The sequence below is a fragment of the Antechinus flavipes genome, chromosome 6 (assembly GCF_016432865.1).
Source record: "Antechinus flavipes isolate AdamAnt ecotype Samford, QLD, Australia chromosome 6, AdamAnt_v2, whole genome shotgun sequence".
Classification (NCBI taxonomy): domain Eukaryota; kingdom Metazoa; phylum Chordata; class Mammalia; order Dasyuromorphia; family Dasyuridae; genus Antechinus; species Antechinus flavipes.
Window position 1 is genome coordinate 229,404,292 of NC_067403.1, and position 19,941 is coordinate 229,424,232.

Sequence of the window (19,941 nt, forward strand, 5' to 3'; positions counted from 1 at the left end):
GCATTTCTTGTTGGTATTCTCCTCCTTGAAATAAGAGTCCTAGTGACTCACCATACAGTCTTAGTGCTTACTTAAAAATGGTTGTATATAATGTTAGGGAATTTTGAGCCTATCATGGTGGTTTTTCAGCATCTTCTATTTCTATCCATCTTTGTCTACCTGAAATTCTGTGTTTGGGTTATCTGGCTACAAATGTTAGCTAAATCTCGATTTCTAGGAGGATGTCTTTGACTATCAGATCACATTGGATGGTTTGAAATCCAATGATGATAATGCAAAATAATATATGGGTTTCTGGGCTTTCCTTTCTTTTCTCTCCATTTATAAAAAAGTATAAATTATGATATCGAATCTTTAAAAGAAGAAAAGCATACACACAAAAAAGCTGTTCTCTGGGAATCAGCAAGTAATGCTTTCACCATTGATTCAACCACCCTTGTAACAGCATTGACCAGCTCTAGTGGTACAATCCATGAGACAACAGCAAAGAAACAAGAAGACTCTGACTGGTTTTCACAGTGGTTCTGGCCTTCCAAACGTGAGAGGCAGCTGCACACAACCACAAGGACAGCTGGTAATGGGCTCTGACTATCTCTCTTCATACACTTTCTTACAAGTCGGCATTGGTTCTCTTTGGCCTTTTTGGGAGGTTGACAAAAGCCATTCTCCTTTTGGGTCTCAAGAGTATTTTAAAAGCTGAAGAACAAATCACTGGATTACCAAAGGGGAGTAGGGGAGATCAAGGTGGGCTTTGTAATATGTAGAGTTAGGTTTTGTCTGCTGTCTTCCAAAAAACTAATGTAATATGAAAGGAGGCCCTAATAGAAGGTAATTGTACAGATTGATAAAAGAAACATTTCTTGAAAATTGATGTGATTTTTTTAAATTGCATTTTTTGTTTCTCTAAAACATCCTTTGCAGTACTATGAAATATTAAACTAATAAGTTGCTCATATTTCCTTTAAGACATATTTTTAGGAAATTTGAAGGGGGTAGAACCCTCAATCCCTAAGTAATCTGTTGCAAACTTGACCCCCAAAAAAGAATTGAACAAATTCTTTCTCAGTCAATGAATAATAAATGTGATTATGCTCACAATGAGCATTTACTTGAACCTCCATATGTATGAACAAGCTGATGAGATTAAAGTTACTCTACAAAGCTGCTTTCATATGGCATGATGATTTTTATTAATATAAGCATCTCATAGGGTATTATCATGTTAGGTATGGCTTGACGGTTCTCCCCCAAAGAAATGTATTTTGAACAAGTTACTTTCAGTCACAGAATTAAAATAGGCTTTTAATTTATATTTTTAGAACAACAATTTTTGAAACTTTTCCCAATGTAATTGGAAAGACTCTTGCTTGGTTCTAAACATGTTGCTTCCTCTGACCTTTGGGAGGTCAGTACTCATCACAGGGATAGATAATAATATGAAGTTCTAAAATAAATGGAAAAAAAAAACCTAGATATATACCCATGTGTTGAAAGCCAGAATACTTTCCAGAAATAGTTTGTAGTCTATTATTCGACATGTAGGGAACTTATTCCTGGGGATGGACATTACTCCAAAAGTCACGTGAAAGTGATTTGGAAGACTGAGTCTTTTCTTTCTATGAATCTGAATTGTGTCTCTCCTTAATCCCCAATGAACTAAAACCACCACTGATAGATAGTGCATGATATAATGAAAATAAGCCTCTCTCACACTAAGAATGATAAATATGCATTATCTTAATTCTGAGTTCTAGATGAACTTTTGGATTTTGTACATCTCTCTATAGGACTCACCTTAATCAAAATGGGGAGTGTTTATTTCAGATAGGAATATGCTATGAATATACATGTACATTGTCTATATGTATATCTATAACTAAATCTATATAACTGTTTATACATCTCTCTATGTATCTATATATACACATACATACATATATGTTTATATATATTCATGTCCATTTCTATATTTGTCTATCTATCCATCTAATCATCTATCATCCATCCATCTTTCTACCCTTCCATCCATCCATCTATCTGTTCATCCATCCTTCTTTTGCTTGTTTTGTTTTCTTTCTTTTTTTCTTTCTTTCTCTTCCCTTTTCTTCCTTTCTTCCTCCCTCCCTCCCTCCCTTCATCCTTCCTGCCTCCCTTCCTTCCTCTATCCCTCCCTTCCTTTCTCCCTGCCTCCCTTCCTTCCTCCCTCCCTTCCTTCCTCCCTTCCTCCCTTCCTTCTTTCCTCCCTCTGTCCTTCCTTCCTTCCTCCCTCCCTCCCTTCTTTCCTCCCTTTCTTCTTTCCTCCCTCCCTCCTTCCCTTTTCCCTCCTTTCCTCCTCCCTTTCTCCCTCCTTCCCTCTTACCCTCCTTTCCTCCTCCCTTTCTCCCTCCTTCCCTTTTCCCCTCCCTCTCTTCCTTTCTCTCTCTTTCCTCCCTCCTTCCCTTTTCCCCTCCCTCTCTTCCTTTCTCTCTCTTTCCCTCCCTCCTTTCCCCCCTCTCCCTTTCCCCCCTCTCTTTCTTTCTTTTCATCCATCCCTATTTGAAATAAACAATGGTGTTGATCAATTGATTTCCTGGTTCTTTGAATCCCTTTGCTTGGTGACTATTTATCCAAATGAACACTTGTAAGAAAAGGAAGCGTTTGCAGCATTACCAATTACTTTGTGTACTTTAAAGACAAGTAGGTTCATGATACTCTATGAATTGATGATGTGTGTTTGAAGTCATAGCTTTTCTGAAGTTGACTTGGCACACATGAAGCTCTTCTATTAATTTCCCCAACACATTGACATAAATGTGTTTGTTTACCCTAAGCAGCAAGAAATCTATTTAAAAATCCCAGTTTGAAATAATATCTTCTTTCTTGACTTTTTGGGAATATCTGTAGTATGACTTATTTTTCCCTTTTGCTGTCTGGTTAGTTTACAAAACATTGTTCTTAATAACAGAGTTGTTTAAATTCATTTGGGGACCAGAATTTAGATATCTTGGGTAATGTGTCTGGACTTACTACTTTCTTCTTGTGATATCAGGCAATTGATTAACTCAATTGTGCCTGACTTTCCTCTTCTGTCAAATGGGGTTACCTAGGTTTTTGCTCAGTCAATAACAACAAGTCATCACAACAGGTATCGACTCAACTTCTACCCCAGCAGACCTGGAACCAAATGAGGAAAGTGAAGAAGAAACAGGAAAATTCCCCAGTTATTCTGGATCAGGCATTGATGATGATGAAGATTTTATCAGTACCAGTAAGAATAATAATCAATTACAGTAGAATCATTTTCTGGCAATAAAACTCTAGGCACTCAATGGGCCAGGCCTTGGGAAAGATTGAATATGATCCAGGACTGTGATTTCACAACACAATCCTTCTTATAAGTTGGTGAATATATAGAGCAAGAATTAGTATCATTTTTATAACAACCAAAATCTTTTTTTTTTTTTTTGAGGGGGGGAATGGGAAAAAAAGGATCCTCCTTTATAGAACTTCCATGCTTCACAATTTCTTAACTCTCTTTAATTTTGGTTCCTATGTGAAAAGCTTGGTAAGATTATCACCCCACCCCCACCCCCAAATTTTTAATATCATTGTGAGTAAAAAGAATTAGTTCTTATAAATGTAGTTTACAATCTTCAAAGTATCTTTTTTAAAATTAATTGGTAATAGTTAAAAGTCCCAAAGTTTTTTTTAACATATAAAATAGAGATGATAACATTTTCTAATTTGTTGGAGTGATTAATTGAGTTTGAAAAAAATTAGTACTAAAAAGGATTGTGAAGCATTTGTGGGTGGCCCTCTTCCAAAATACACTGATACTGATCATATCTCGATTTTCCCTCATGTAGATATTTTATATGTCAATGCTGATGTTTCTTTGGATAAATAGTATTGTGTTTGGTGGATATCTAACTGTGCGGTGAGCTGGTGTGGTGATGGTTTTCTTACGTCCCTTTTCTATTGCTCTTTTCATTGGCTCTGGTTGCCTTGATCTTGGTGTGTTTTGTATATTGTCAGAAGATTGTGTATTTGGCAAACAGAAAATAATTTTGAGCTATTGGAGATAGAGTTTCTTTTGTGTCATTATCAGTAGGAAAAATCTTGCTCCTGGCATTTCTTGCCACTGCTATTCTTGATTCATTCAAATGATCATTTCCAGTGACCATTGTAATTTTTGTCATAATTGGTACAACCTTCTGAGCAAAGAAATACAGGCTACCTGCCACTGCTCTAGATTCTTGGTCTTTTTGGTTATGGCATTTTGTGGGTTATTCTTGGCTTCTTTCAGTCAGTCTTGGTGAAGGGCTGATATTTTTCTGGTGTTCTTGTTGCCATTGCTGCTTTGGCCAGAGTACTTGGGATGCTTTTTCCATGAAGATCTCATGTCCTGAAGACCCAGACAATGAGACAAGATGGCAAGGATTCTGAGATCCTTGGTAATGCTACTGAACCAAACCAAAGACCTTCTCTGCTTTTCTTCCTCCTCTTCTCCAACTCCAACCAGATGTATATGTTTATACATCTTTTGGCTTGTCATGTGTATAAAATAAAGAGAAAAGTTAATTTAAATCTGGAGTGGAAGCTTAGCAAGTAGTATTTTCATAATTTCTTCAACCATCATTATGACAGCTTTAGCTACAACACGTGCTACAAGTCAAGAAACAACCCAAGGCTGGCAACACTGGGCACATGGTCATCCAAATCCAGAAGAACAACCTCAAACAACAGCAAAAGTGATTGGTAATGGTTTATACATATTCAATTAAATGTCCTTGACTCAGAGATGCTAATGCAGCTGATGTAACCTGAAGGAAAGAGTAGGAAGTTGGGATAATCTTTAGTCAAATGACCTTAGGGAATTTCATAACTCTCTTTGCAACAATCATTGAGATATTTGAGTAATCATAAAATCTCTTATCCCCAGATTTAATGGGATTTTCCAATAAAAGTGAATGACTTAAAGTGGCTTATTCTATACTCCATTAATAATGAGTAATATTTATATATCTTCATTAAAGTCTTCCTCCAATGCTTCATTATGGACATGGATGTGACCCTGAATTCTGAAAGCCTATGTCAATGGAGACAAAGATTTGGAATGTCCAACCAAGTTGAAAATGCTTTGACGGTGAATTTATATGTCCCATGTGAGGACAACTTAGTCAAGGTTGGAGAGGCTAATACCAGTTTGGCCTCAGAGTGATTAATTTTTCTGACTCAGTTAACTAATAAATGCTTTATGTTAAAGTACAGAAGAGATTGATATGTACCAGGAGAAGAGAAATGTATATGGTAGAGTATATTGCTGAATCATAGATATCTGGATATTGAAATATATTTTCCAGTTAGTTTAGTGAACTAATTCAGGCATCATTTCCCCTGTGACATATTGGCAGTAGTCACTGGAAACTCATTTGTGATAGATTCATTTGGGATAAATTTACTTCCTCTTGAAAGAAGAAACTTCAAAGTATCTTCTCTAAGAAAATTATTATAATGGGTGAACAGGGCACAGTATTTTGCAAGAAAATGATATCAAGCATTTGGCCAACCAAGAATGTATTTATAATCATCATCTATAATCATCAGCTGTTGTGGACATGGACAGACGTGATGATAGGGCTCATGGTGAAAATTCAACCCAAGAATCACATCATCTTCTTATTCATGGTGGGAACCATGAAGATTATGACGGACATCATTCTTCAAGTACAAGTAAGGAAGCTAACTTTCAACACTTTTGATTTAAAGATGAACTGGTAGAAAGATCACCAATCAACATAACTGGATATGTACAGAAGGAAATTTTGGAGAAGTCCACCAAATAATTTCCTTCCATACACTAATTTAGATTGGGAATGAATGGTATTGATTAAAGACTTTATTATTAGAATTTTCTAAAGTGTCATCTTATTGGGTTGCAAAAATGTCCAAAATATCCAAGATGGTGGTCTAGATGTGGAATTCTATTTAAATTTTTTAATGGAATTATTATCTTCAAAGTCTTTCTTAGTTTTGAACAAATAATGCTGTTACTACATCTTTGGAAAGAAAGCTGGATGAATATCTCTTTCTTTTGCCATCCTTGTTTCCAACAAAAGCTTGTGTTTCCATCTTTTGTTTCCTTCTTTCCATTGTATGAAAAATGGTGCACTAGATGGTTTGAGGAAGTTGCCCAAATTTTATCCTTTTTTTTTTCCATTCAACTGCTTTATTCTTTCTTATAACATTTGTCAACCCCAAAAGTGACCTGCTTTTTCTTCTTTGGTTCAAATGCCTTGTGTATCTTCCCTTAAAACATCATATCCTGACTTCTAAAATGCATGATTAGATAATTTTTGGCATGTTTCTGAAATATTAGGATTTTAGAAAATAAGATGTGTTTTTAATGTCATCTTCTATTGCTACCATCTATATATATATTGTGCTTAGTGAAACTAACTGGCCTTTGTGGAGTAAAAACAAAAACAAACCAAAACACCCCATAAAATAAAAGATGTTTTATTCTCTGTTATTGATGAGAGTATTAGATAGTAATATTCTCACAATTTATTTAGTTATGATTCTAGTAGCTTTAGATCTCTTTAGTAGTACAATTCAAAAACAACTATCTTAAAGCAAAGCTAGTCTGGACATAGGTTTCCTGAGAGAAATCCTCAGTCATCAAAAGAAGAAGCTCTTGCAACAACTGAGGCACTGGGTAACAGTTATAGATTTTTCTTAGTGAACATCCTCAGCGTGTTGATATCATAGTCATTTTTTAGGGAGATTCAACCCATGTACTGAGATGCTCTAAGTAGGGGAGACAGAGAAGACATCCAGATCGAGTTCTATGCTGTTTTCCCTTTGAGTGAGTCTTAAAAATCATGGGAAAAATATATAAAAAATGTGAGGTGAAAATTAATACCAAAAAAAGGGAAGATAATTCAGTTTTCATCCAATCAAATGCCACAATTTCTCCAGTTATCATTGTGGCAGATTTGGTTAAAGATGTGAAAAGGGTATATATAAGTTGGAATCAATCTGGAAATTCATCCTGATTGAGAAGGCTAGCACTTATTGCAGAAATTATCTGGAAAGTGCTATTATGTAATATGAATTACTATTCTTTGATGGAAATATTGGGGTGAGCCTTATCAAATAAGCATGTCAAATAGAGAATTGCATCCAATGCATGTATGGCACATAGGGCATTCACTGAACAAATAGTAGTTTCGGATCTGTATAAGAACTCACAAGTGTAATGAAAAGAGGACCAGGTGAGGTGGAAAGGAGACAGGGGTTCTCTTCCTGGGCTGCCATTAACTCACTGTCTGACTTTAGATAATCCATTTTTGTTTTTTGAAACTGACAAGGTTGGATTAGATAATTTCTAACTCTTTCCAACTCCTCCATTCTCTGTCTCTGATTTTCTTTTGACCATTGATATTCCTTCTGGATGGTCACAACTACAGAGATGTGAACATACCAAAAATGGCTTCTTTCCTTTTTAATTTCTCTGTTCATGTGACAATTTACTGTTGTTACCATTTCTTTGGTCAAAATTCCAACAAAGTTTTTTTTAGGAAAATCTAAAATTTCAAATGAAATAATGAAAAGAAATAAAATTAGAAAGATGCTAAGATGAGAAGTTCAACCATTAGCCTTGGGAACTAGAAAATGTTTGTCTCCTTTTCTTTGCTCCCCTCTCTAGCATCTGTCCTTGGTACAACTCTGGTGACATAAAGAAAAGTACTTTCATGGTATATGGTGGGGGGCTATCAGCTGATAATGCTTTTACCGTTGATTCAACAATCATTCTCACAGCCTTGGACACACCTAGCAGTACAACCCAAGAAACAACAACTGATGAGCAAGAAAGGGGATGGTTTTGGTGGCATCCGAAGCCACCAGAAGAAGATGCTGAGACAACAACAGAGACAACGGGTAATGGATCATGGATCCTTTAGGAAGTCATCTTGATTAGAAACTTCCTTTATTGATAAAGCACTAAGGACACTGATCAAAGGCCAGTCTCTAAAGAAGTGCCATAAGATATCAGGATTACTTTATATGAATGATGACAGTACTCAGGCTACAGCTTCAAATAACTGTCACATGTGAATAGCAGTAAGTCATATGGCAAAAAGCCCCTTGAGTTTTACTGAAATACAATGGAGTTTAGTGGTTAGAGGATCAATGCTTTGGATTTGAATCACAAATGCCATGTATTGGTTGTGTGACAATGGGCAAGTTTTTGTTTTTGTACCTTGGGAAATGCTCTAAAACAGTGCCAAAGAGTTGCTAATCTATGTCAACAAAGGAGTTTCCATACTAGAAATACTCCATAATTTTTTAAAAACGCAAATCTCCTCCTCTTTCTCTCAAAAGAAAGAAAGAAAAGAAGGGAAGGGAGAGAGGAAGAGGGAGGAGAGAGTGAAATAGATTGAGAGTAAATGAAGGAAAGAGGAAGAAAGAGAAGAAAGGAAAAGAGAGAAAAAAGAAAGAATGAGAGGAAGGAAGGGAGAAAGAAGAAAAAATAAATAAAGAGGGTGAGAGGAAGAAAGGAAAGAGGGACGTGCAGGAAGGAAAGAAACAAGGAAGTCCTAGTTTCAAATTACTTTAACTCCCTAATCCTCAGTTTTCCTAACTGGAAAAAAACATGGAAGAGAGAATGGATTGGATGCTTTCTAAGATGTCTTCCATCTCTAGTATTCTGTAATTCCAATATTATTCTTGTTTGTCAATGTACAAAGTGGGGGAGATTATCCAAGGGCAGGCCCTTGTGTGTCTCCATCTCACTCTCATTCTTTCTTATTTTGAGATTTATGGAAATTTGTAAAAGGGGTTTGTGTCCCATCCTTTCGTAATATTTGTTGACTCTATATGCTTCTAGGAAAACTGTGGGAAATAAGAGGATTAGTTAAGGGCACTGTGTCCTGTGTAAAGAAACAGAGCCTAAATATTAGGAAAAGTTACCTTTCTTTAGACACATTAGTTTCCTTGATGCCTTTTGGCCCTTTGGTCATGTCTGCTGTCAACTTCTTGACTTCATCTTGGATATCTTTCTTGGGTGGAGGAAATATCTCTTCTATCCTCTTGGACTGGTTAGCGGGAGAAAAATCTCATTGTTCTCATGGTGGCTTCTTTAACTTTGCTTAGCCTTCTTCCTGGGTAAAAGAAAGATGCTAATGTTTCCTGATATGTGAAGAATTCAGAAATTCTTCATTTGCATCGGTGACATGGCAGAGCATCTTGTTCACGGGGTTTACAATAAGGAGCTGATCTTTCCTTTTCTTCACCTGCATTTTGCCTTCTAAATGCATAGCATTCTTGGCAAAATGGTACACTTGATGTCTGTGTACTCAAGATAGTTGATGTGGCAGGACAGTTTCCAATAACTTTTTAGTCTCTGTGTTCCTTGGTGCCTGATGGATTGGGGAAGTGCATGGTAGCTTGGATTTTACAAAGACAAAATGGATGTCTTTCTTGCTCGGGTGTCCCTTCTGCCATCAATATGAATGTCAGAAGCAATGCTTTTTAACAGATGCTCTGTAGACTTCAGGGATGACCAGATGTCCATTCATGCTCATCACATCAAGAAGCTTTCCAAATCTTTGCCAACTCCCTTCTCTGAGACACAGAACATCTACTTCCAGATGATGCTGCAACATCTCAAAATACAAATGTATTCCTTTGGCTCTCCCTTTAGGATACTGGAACTTAATTTTTTTAACTGCTATGCTGTCTATTCTTTGCTCCATTTCTTGAACTCCAGAGCAAATAATTCACAAACTGCTGACAAAAATGAGCATGAATGAGCTCCCCAAAAAATATTAGGCATCAAACGGAATCCAAACTTTTTCTTATCTGCCATCTCTTCTCAACTTACCACCATCTATACTAAGTATAGATGATCAGCAGAAGGAAAATTCTAAAAATATGATGCTTAACACATTACCGACTGTTAACTTAAAAAAAAACAACTATTGTTTAACCACATCATTATTAACATCTGCAGCTCAGGACACATATTCCAGGCAGCAAACAACATTCCAGAGGCAAGATGATTCCTGGATAGGCTACCTTGATCCAATTTCCCATCCAATGGAACACTACAATCCAACAGGAAGGAACATGGGTAATGACTCCCAAGAATATTTTTTGTAGCATACTCAAAGACACTATATGGTCTCACTACTTCTATTTGTGTACTGGTCGGTAGTCATCATTTCTTTTAAGGTTTTTTAAATGTTAATCGCCTTTTTAAGTTGGCAAGAATTGTTTTCAGATTCTAATTTCAGCATTGGAAGAGGGGAACCATGAATTAAGGGACTGAAGGAGAGTCACCTTTCTGGAAGAAAAAATAAGAGGAGTTAATCCTAGAATAACTATGGACTCTATAACCAGGAATTAAAGGGAAAAGTTTCTAACTTAATTTTTTTTTAAGTTTACATGTCTTAGACACAGATAAGTAAATGGAGGCACATCTTATTGCTTGCACACACACATATTAGGGATAAGGAAATGAGAAATGGGCTTGATAAATTGTACTAAAACATCAGATTTCAGTTAGTAATTATTAAGGATTCAGAAGGGAGCTTCAATAGGAGAATTTCTCATCTTGGTATTCAAAACTATAAATTGAATTGAGGCTAGGACTAGTATACAAAATGTGCCTTAGGCAAGAGGTACAAAGAGAGGAAACCCAGTCCTGGAAAGGGGATCAGAGACCCCTGAGTGCCAAGCTTGAATGAACTCATGGGGACAGAGGAACAGCTCAGCTTGATGTCTTGTAGATTACTATTTTAACTAATTATTATTACTCAATAATTGCTAAATTCTCCAGCTCTACAATGCTGAAAGACTGCATGCACTCCTTTTTCAGCCTAGGGTCAGGTCTGTGGGGCAAAGCTGCAGGTCTCCCAACCCTTGTTATTGCTCTGCCTTTCATTTTTAGCAAGGGAATCACGTTGATATTTCAGAAGGCTAAAAGCTCTGATTTGGGCACTTCATATGACTCTAATTTTCTTTAATACATTTCTATCTTGCATCTAGCAGACAATGTAAATGCAATGCACAAGAATAGACTTTTTTTTACACAAACATAAGATAATGATGATGCTCTTTCCTACTTTTGTAATCACAATTACTTCTCATCTTATGACAGATGGAAAACATACTGAAGCATCTACCCATGACCCAATGGGAGATGGTACCTCTTTTTTCTCAGACTTAAATGAGGAACTGCCCCCCATTTCACCTTCTACCCCTCTGAGTACTGTGACATCTGGAGTTACTGAAGTTATCTTTCCAGGAGGTTTTGATTCTGAAAATGAAAAATTCCAAACAGGTAATTAGGCCATTACCAGCAATATGGGAATGAAAATGATCAGTTTGCAGCAAGCATGTTCCAAGAGCAATGCAACCCCAATACTAAGGAGGAAATCATTATTTTTGAAGACACATATGTATGTCAATACATATATATGTGCATACAGAATACACATACATACACAAACATATACAGAATATATATACACAGAACCTGGAATATATTGACATAGATTCTAAGATAAGATGTATCCTAGTAATGAGTAATGGTAGATTCTAAATCTTTTCTATCATCAAACCCCAGCTCCCAACTCTTAGAGCAAATAACAATTTCCTCTTCATTAAGAAGACTTGATGACATCTGATGGGGTTCCTCCAACAATTCTTCATTTCTCAACACTTCTCAGCATTGCTACCTTTTCTGCCCATCTCCAGAAGAAATAATTTATACTCAATTCTAAGAATAGTTTCTATATCTGTATTTTTTATCCCAGCTCTTCTCACCTCTTTAGGGATCTTGTTGCTGCAAATCCATTCCCTTTATCCCATGAATCTTCAGCCATAGCCTTTCCACTAGTTTCTTCCCATTTTCTGACTGATATGCTCAAGTCTCTCCAGTCTTAAAAAAAATTCCTTCCTTTGACTTTTATCTATTTGCACTCCCTTCCCTGTCAGATTTCTCTATCAAGATGTCAGCTACTATGCATAGAGTCAGAAAGACTCCAATTCCTCAACTGCTAGCTATGAAACTTGGGCAAGTCATTTAAGATGTCTGCCTGTTATTTATCTGCAAAATGGGGATAATAATAGCACCTACCTCCCAGTGTCATTGTGAGGGATAAAATAAAATTTTATTTATAAATTCCCAAAATATTTTGAAAACTTTTCTAGAAATGCTAAAAAGGGGTCCTCAAACTACGGCCCGCGGGCCAGATGCAGCACCTGAGGACATTTATCCCCCTCACCCCAGGCCCTGAAGTTTCTTTATTTAAAGGCCCACAAAACAAAGTTTTTGTTTTTACTCTAGTCCAACCCTCCAACAGTCTGAGGGACAGTGAACTGGCCCCCTATTTAAAAAGTTTGAGGACCCCTGTATTAATACCATAAATAATAACAATTAAAAGGTGAAACATACCTGCACACCACAAAAATAGGAATAATTTTCTTTTAGCTATTATATAATTTCCCATGGGTTGAATTAAATACCTCTAAAGTTCCTTATAGTTCTAAATTCTCCAAGAGAGTAACTTGTTTAGACTCTAGTCTCTGATAAAAACCTAGGCTTCTCTTTGGTAGAACTTCCTTTCTTGATTTTTGGTTGTTGAATTGGGATTAATTGAGCTCTTGCTTGAAGCTACATTTATGGTCTATGGGGGAGATCTTGAGTTTCTCCCTTAAGTTTTATGTAAATTACTTTAATGCAGAAGATAGTAGGCAACCTCCATGATCATATTTAAATCAATTTGTAAATGACTAACTTCTAAATTCAGAAGAAGTGGTAATTGTATAACTTAGTTGAGTTGTGAGTCAAAGAATCTCACAATTAGCCAGGACACAAAGAACAAAGAGATCTAATGACATTTTCCATGAGATCCATGAGATTCAAGTATTTAACTTCTCTGACTTTCATCTTCTTCATCAGTAAAATGAGGAGGTGGAACCATATGACCTCTAAAGTCCCTTTCAACTATAATATGATGATCCAATGATCCTATGGCCTCTTTTTAATATCCCCAACAAGTGCTTTTTCAGGTTTCCATCTGAAGACATTCCCTTGTAGCAACCTGAAATCCATCTTCTTATTACTTCTATATGTCTCCTACTTTTGTCTTTTTTCATAAGCAGATCCAATTCACCTTCACAGGATAGGTTTTTAGATTATTTATCATGCCCTCCTCTTCAGTTCTCAGTTTCTTAAAATGATCTTCATGCAGCCAACGTGGGTGGTGATGGCATTTGTGGATTGATCTTGCTCCCTTCAAGACTCATTCTATGCTTTCCATATGAAATATATTGCCCTGTTCTCTCAGTTACTGTAGATTTTGCCACAGGTTCTCAATGTTTTTGAGTCTTCGTGAATCTCATTCCCCTGGGGTGTCTATGATCATTTATAAGGTCCTAGTTCTTTCATAAGCTGCTGAGTACCTTTTATGCACTCGCTTAGAACAGTCAGAAAAAATGCCGTATAAAGGGATGCATTAATATATTTATATAGAAAAACAAAAATAAATCTGAGGCACAAAAGGTTTGGAAAGAAATGTTCAGGAAATAGATTATTAATGCTTAATTAACCTCTCCAGATACAGCACCTCACCACTCAACTGCAGATCCACAGGAAGGATGGACAGAAGACAATGATTTCACAGATTACCCTACAATGGTCACCCGTAAGGATAACAGCTTTCAATTCCCTTTCCCCCCAGCAGTCAATCTTCCTGCTTTAGTTCTTGTTTAGACTATGCTTGGTGTTGGATCTTGGTGGAGGAACAGAACAAGTAACCTTACTTCTGGGGCAGGGATTCCGTTTTGCATGTTGTTGACCTGAATTCGGTGGGTGCTTCAGCTGTCTACTTGGCTTCTGGTGGATTAGGTTCAATCCCCTCATGGTTTTTCTATCATTCTGTATGCTCTAGAATCAATGACTTCATATGAATAATGTCAATGCATGCCTTAATTCTCTAAGGAATGGCTTCTCTATAAAGAAACCAGACTCAACTATAAGAATGGTTTTCAAATATTTTCCCTTGGTTTTCCCCATTTTCTTTTGGGTCCATACTTCTGAATTCATCTATGTTGAGAATTCTTGGTATTATGAAGAAGAGACAGGTATTGAGGCTTTTTTGGAGGAAAGGGGAGCAGGTAATTTTAATCTAGAAGAAGTTGGTACATAATCATGGGGATTATAAAAATCAACCCAGTGATCATAAGAAGAAAATTATCAAGTATTATTTGGGGCCTAAAAGTCAATGTAATAGAGATAAATAAAATCTAAGGAAAGTAAACAAACATGAAAATAAGTAAGTATAAGGATGTACACAAAATAAATGAGAGGCAATCCCCTAAAGGTGTTGATAGCTAGAGGGAATGGGAAAGTCCTCTTATAGAAAGTAGGATTTGAACTGAGACTGGCAGGAAGCCAGACAAGCTAAGTACAGTGAATATAAGGACAACGGACAAAGGAAAAACACCTTCCCTTCCCTTCCTTTCTTAAGGAGCTTAAATTCTATTGAAGGTTGGGGGGGAAAGGAACTTACTACCTTTTCACAGATAAGTCCATTATGATTATTTAAGGAAAGAATGTGCACTAACCTAGGCAGTCCACATTCAGAGATAAGATCTGAGAATCAACTGGCAACTGCTTGGTGGAATGGGGTTGGTGGTAGGGGAAGGAGGGTTCTGAACCACGTGTTTCTCTGAATTAAATCCACCTGAAGCTCACATAAGCTGGTTATTCTTGCTGGTCCTCTTCCTCTCTTGTGGTTATTCAGCATCTATGACTGTTATGGTGGCGTTTGTGTCCGTTACAGTCATGCTTCCTGAGTAGCAGCAAGACCTTCATTGTCGGCAGTAACTGTTTCACAATGCCATGGGTTCCTTTCCTGTTTTCCTTGGTGGTTGGTTTTCTCATGTGTTTTCTGTGATCAGGGTCAAGGCCAATTCAGAGCAGATGAAATGGGGTTAAGGTCGGGGGGGTCACAGCTCATCTCAAGCTCAGGTCACCTTGGTGGGGAAATGAGAGTTTTAATGAATTTTATCCTTAGCCAGTGGAGAGGAATCCTTTGTTTTCTAGTTTTGCTCAACTACTTTCTTACTCACCTGTGGTCCACTTGTGTTTGGATTTCCCACTAACTTGTAAGAGAAGAATTGTACCAAAGTTTCCAATTGATTCTGAATTCATCCCTTATCCTAGCAGAACAGAATCACCACCCTCAGAGCACCTCCAGACCACATACAGGTCTAGAAGATGATCACACGCATCCTACAGATCCTTCTCCAACATCTCTCAGTAAGGATGACAACTTCTAATGGCTTCCCTCGGTAGATTCGTTGTATTGGCTTTAGCTTTGGGTCAATGGAAAGCATGTGTAGTGTCTGTGGTGGAGGAACCAGCATAATCAATTGGCGACCATATTGCTATGGGAGCTGGTGATCTCTAGTCATGGAGGTGCTTCTGGTGATTGTTTTCTGCTTTTTCTGCTTATCAACTCCTTAATAAAATGTATCTTTCAAATACAAAATTTGATTTTACCCCCTTAAACGCTCATGTCAATGATATAATTTTGGCCATAGATAATGATAGGTGTGCTGCTTTATCTGGTTCATGGGTCAAAGCTCCAGCAAATTAAATGATTCTTGAATAATACATGCACAAAGATGCAGCTAATTCTCTTCCTGGCTTGATAAACCTATGATGATCCTGACTATGTTTACTTAGCTGATCCCAGAAATCTATTTGTTCTCTTTCCCTTTGTTCCCTTGCCAATGACTTAAAAAAAGTTTGATATCAGAACTCATGAATTCTGTGCATGGGGTAGTAGTCTTGCAAATGCCGAGGTTACAATTGATTCCACCTTGCAGTAGATGCAGATGATGAAAGCTTTCCTGAAGACTCAACCACTCCTGGCGAAGATTCTTTTAACTCAGTAACAAATGAGAACTCAGCCCACTTCTCAATGACCCCTATGACTACTGGGTTGCCAACTAACCCTACTGTTTTTGGAGGTTTTATTCCTGATAATGCACAGAATCCTTCAGGTAATTAAGGTTGTTTCTTACTCAATTGCTTTTTCTTTAGGAATGCTCTTAACCTTATCTGCGTCACTGACTCACCTGGGAGATTGATCAAGTTCTTAGAACAATGCATAAAAAACACAATTACAAAAGAAACCAATTATATTGAAATACAGTTGTGTATACACATATACATATAGATCTAAGGATCCTGTTTATAATGATTAGGAACAATATTCTGTTACTTTAGACTTGATTAAGCTTTGTATGGTCCGAGAAACACTTTTGATACCTTCTATATCATCTTAGATTTGAACTGAGGCATTTCAAAATCTTTACTTTTGCTGTTTGTTAGAGGTGCCACAGTTGAATGTGTTAACTTCACTCAAGTTTCACTTTCTTCTTCTGCAAAAATAAAATAATAACCCTCAAGCCACTTACTTCACACTGTGGTCTTTGAGGTGGGATTCTTTTGAAAGCTGTGTGGAAATGCATGATGAAGTTGATCCTCAGTTGGTTGTCTATATAAGATCTACTTTCTTCACCTGATGACAGCCATTGTCTTGTCTTTCTGGGATCCAAACTCCTCATTCTCTCATGGTGCTTTCTGACTACACTCTGCATGTAACCATGGTTCTTCTGCCTACAAGAATCTTCCCTTTGTTGGTTGTGGCAATTAGATCACTAGTATTTTTTTGGTGTTGGGCTAATCTTTTTTGGTGATGGTAGAACTCACGAGCATTTCTGAAAGCTTCTCTCTGCATTTGTCTTAATTATCAAAGAGCTTCATCTCAATCTCCTCGATGTTTTTTTTTTTTAAAGGCATTTTTTGTTCAAACTTTGTAAAGCAATCCAGCATCAGCTGATTTTCAAGACTACTGCTTTCTACTTCCTTTCCTGTCTTACCTCTCAGTTCTCATTGAGAAACTAACATGGTAGAAAAGGAGGATGAAAATGTGAAAGATTTTAGAAATTAATTATAAGAACTGAGTCATCCCCTCTTAATATTAGGTGAAATTGTCCTTCCCAAATCTTTTAATCTCTCAACCATTGAAACATTTTGTCTCGGTTAGGGCACTTCTGACTTTGTTTCTGGAAACTTGTACTTTGACTAAAACAGTATAGGTGCTCAAAATATGTTTAACTGACCAACTCATAAGTTAAGAGGCTGTACCCAGGACAAGATGACCTGCCAAATCAAGTCAAGATTCATCTTTAGCCTCTTGCTTGATACTGTTTGATATTAATATATATTATTGTGACCTTTTGCTACTGCTTGTAATTTTTGGGAATTCACCTGGAGATATGCTCCAAGTGCATATGGAATTATTTAATTGATGTTCTCTATAGCCAGCCAGAGAGTTGGGTCTTTCTTATTTTGGGGATGGAGGGTGTGATCATTTGGCAATTTATATCTTAGTTTACATTTTAAAATGATCATTTAAATCATTATAAATGCACAACCAATACTGCATGATTGTTACCTTATGCTTATACATAAACTTGATGTTCACAAATTCTGATTATCACCCAATCACATTTATTCTAGAGTAGTAAGAGCAGACTTTCCATAGTCTATATAAAAGAATTGTTAACAAAGCTTTGAATCCGGGATCCTGTGGTGCTCAAAATCACTCTCATGTAAAACTGATCTCTTCCAGTAGTTTGTTCTTTTTTACAATATAAAAGCTTTTTTTGGAGGGGAAGAAAAGGGGAAGCTGCTGTCAATGGCTACATTTCTGTGAATTTTAACTTTTTCATAGATTTGACCAATGCTATATGGATGTGAACAACTATAGTGATGATGTTCTTTGTGACAATTTGGTGCCAATGGAAACTTGGTCTTCTTCAAAAGGATAAAATCAATCCATCAGTCAACAGGGACTTATTAAGTACCTACTATGTGCCAGGCACTGTGCCAGAACAGAAATCAATAATCATTTTATGAAACCATTTGTCCTTACCAATTCAAGAAGATTTTAATTATTTGGGAACAATTCATTTTCGTTTTAATAACCTTAGCATCTATTATAGCACCTGAACTTTTAAGAAAAATAGACTTATGATTTCATTACTATTGTAAATTCCCAGTGCAGAATATCTTTTTTTTTGTCAAAGGGCAGGGATTAAATAAATGCTTATTGATGATTTATTATATTAAAAACATCATAAAACTAAGAAAAATGGGGGGGGGGAATACCTGCCTTCAAGGAATTTGCAATAACACAGCATATAGCTGTTCTCTGCGAATTCTCACTCCATGTTTAAATAATATTTCTAATATGATATTGGGAAATATAGACAATGGGGTTGTTACTAATATTCCAAAAATACTTAAGACCAAAGATTCTGATTCTTGCAATCCATGAGCCAATCTGTGTCTCAGAGTTATAGTTGGTAGAGTGCTTTCAGATTTCTCTATTATGTTGATTCTTAAAGTATTGATTCTAGAGAACTGATGAGACAAAATTTTGATCCTGACCTTTATGTTTCCTAAAATGGTTTTCAATCAATTGTGATAACAAAACTCCTTCAGTTCAGTTCACTAAATATTAAACTTGGGCTTAAACTCTAGGCTTAGCTCTATGAGCACTCATCTTCCTAGATTTTCCCCTTGCTTTGATGAAAGTGCTTGCTTTCCAAACTTCAAGATGGTCATGCTAGTGTACACTATTGGTTTTTCTAACGAATTCTTTCCAAGGTAATTTCCAATAGAGACCAGGTCTTTCATTATTCCCATCTTCTCAAATTGAGTCACATAAACTTTGATGGTTTGGGGACAAATTTGTTTGACTTAGAAATGGGAAGCGGCAGTTGAGTTTCCATTAAGGATACTTTTCTCTTGATGTATTGTCTAATCTTTCTAAATTTTGGTTTCATAAAATGTAAACCCACTAGCCTGATGGACTGGAAGATGAGGGATGAATGACGGTGACTAATCATTATTTTTGGGTCCTTTTTTCTCTTTCCAGTGAGCCTAGAAGTCCACAATAAGGAAGATTCAGTGGGTGGTCTAAGTACAAATGACTAAATCATTATTTATTGATTTTGACAGATCGTGATGACTCCCATGCTAATGAACCCCACAGGCCGGCTGTTACAGGTGAGTTTCTACCACCTCCATCATTTCCTAACAATAGTAACAACAAATAGCAATAACTCATATTTTTCACGAGGGCTCAAGGGCTTACAAAGCATGGTCCCGGTGATAGTGGAAAAGTTTTGGAATTAAAGGAGCTGGGTTTAAGTATTGATTGTATTTCTTGCTATTTGCATGATATTAGGGAAGAATCTGAAAATCTCCACACCTTGGTTTCCTGAGCTGTAAAATTAGGTAGCTGTACTAGATGACATATATATATATACACACATATACATATACATATATACATACACACACACATATATATGCATATATATATATATTTAAAATTAAATATGCAACAATAGATTTCCATTTCAAGAAAGTATATATAATAACAGAAGAGATTTGCTTCCTTGTAGGTTTTCATTTGTTCTCTGCTGTGTACTTTTTACTTTATTCTTTTTCTCCCTTTCATCCCACATTCCACTTCCCCCAAGCAGACTACAGCTAAGCGTGGATATATTTATACATACATAGATGACTTTTAAGATTTCTTCTAGCTCCAAACCTATAACCCTCTCTGACATGTTTTTCTCAGAGTTGAATGAAGACAGTTATCTCTATTATAGTATCCTCTCTTCTCCTAGAGATTGTTATCTTCCAAATTTCAGAGTCAAAGGCCCCTGATTAGAAACCTGCTTTCCCAGCTGGTCTCCCATAACTTGATTCAGTTGGCTTCCTGATTATGAAGCAACTATTGTTTTATCTCCTCCCTTATCTCTATTCTTGCCTCAAGTGAAAGTCAGCTTGGTGGG

General features: G+C 36.6%; 1 protein-coding gene across 4 annotated transcripts in view; it reads left to right on the plus strand.

The window, feature by feature from the left end:
- The window catches only part of CD44 (CD44 molecule (Indian blood group)), an 85,554-nt gene that overhangs the window by 53,884 nt on the left and 11,729 nt on the right, over window positions 1-19,941 (plus strand). The window contains exons 6-15 of one of the 4 annotated variants that reach the window (XM_051967536.1): window positions 3,125-3,247; window positions 4,627-4,737; window positions 5,587-5,712; window positions 7,804-7,923; window positions 9,998-10,117; window positions 11,147-11,329; window positions 13,611-13,697; window positions 15,221-15,316; window positions 15,889-16,065; window positions 19,097-19,144. In XM_051967536.1, coding sequence (XP_051823496.1) covers window positions 3,125-3,247; window positions 4,627-4,737; window positions 5,587-5,712; window positions 7,804-7,923; window positions 9,998-10,117; window positions 11,147-11,329; window positions 13,611-13,697; window positions 15,221-15,316; window positions 15,889-16,065; window positions 19,097-19,144 — 1,191 coding nt within the window. The remainder of the gene's footprint in view (window positions 1-3,124; window positions 3,248-4,626; window positions 4,738-5,586; window positions 5,713-7,803; window positions 7,924-9,997; window positions 10,118-11,146; window positions 11,330-13,610; window positions 13,698-15,220; window positions 15,317-15,888; window positions 16,066-19,096; window positions 19,145-19,941) is intronic. The other 3 variants (XM_051967535.1, XM_051967533.1, XM_051967534.1) reach the window with 3 other exon arrangements.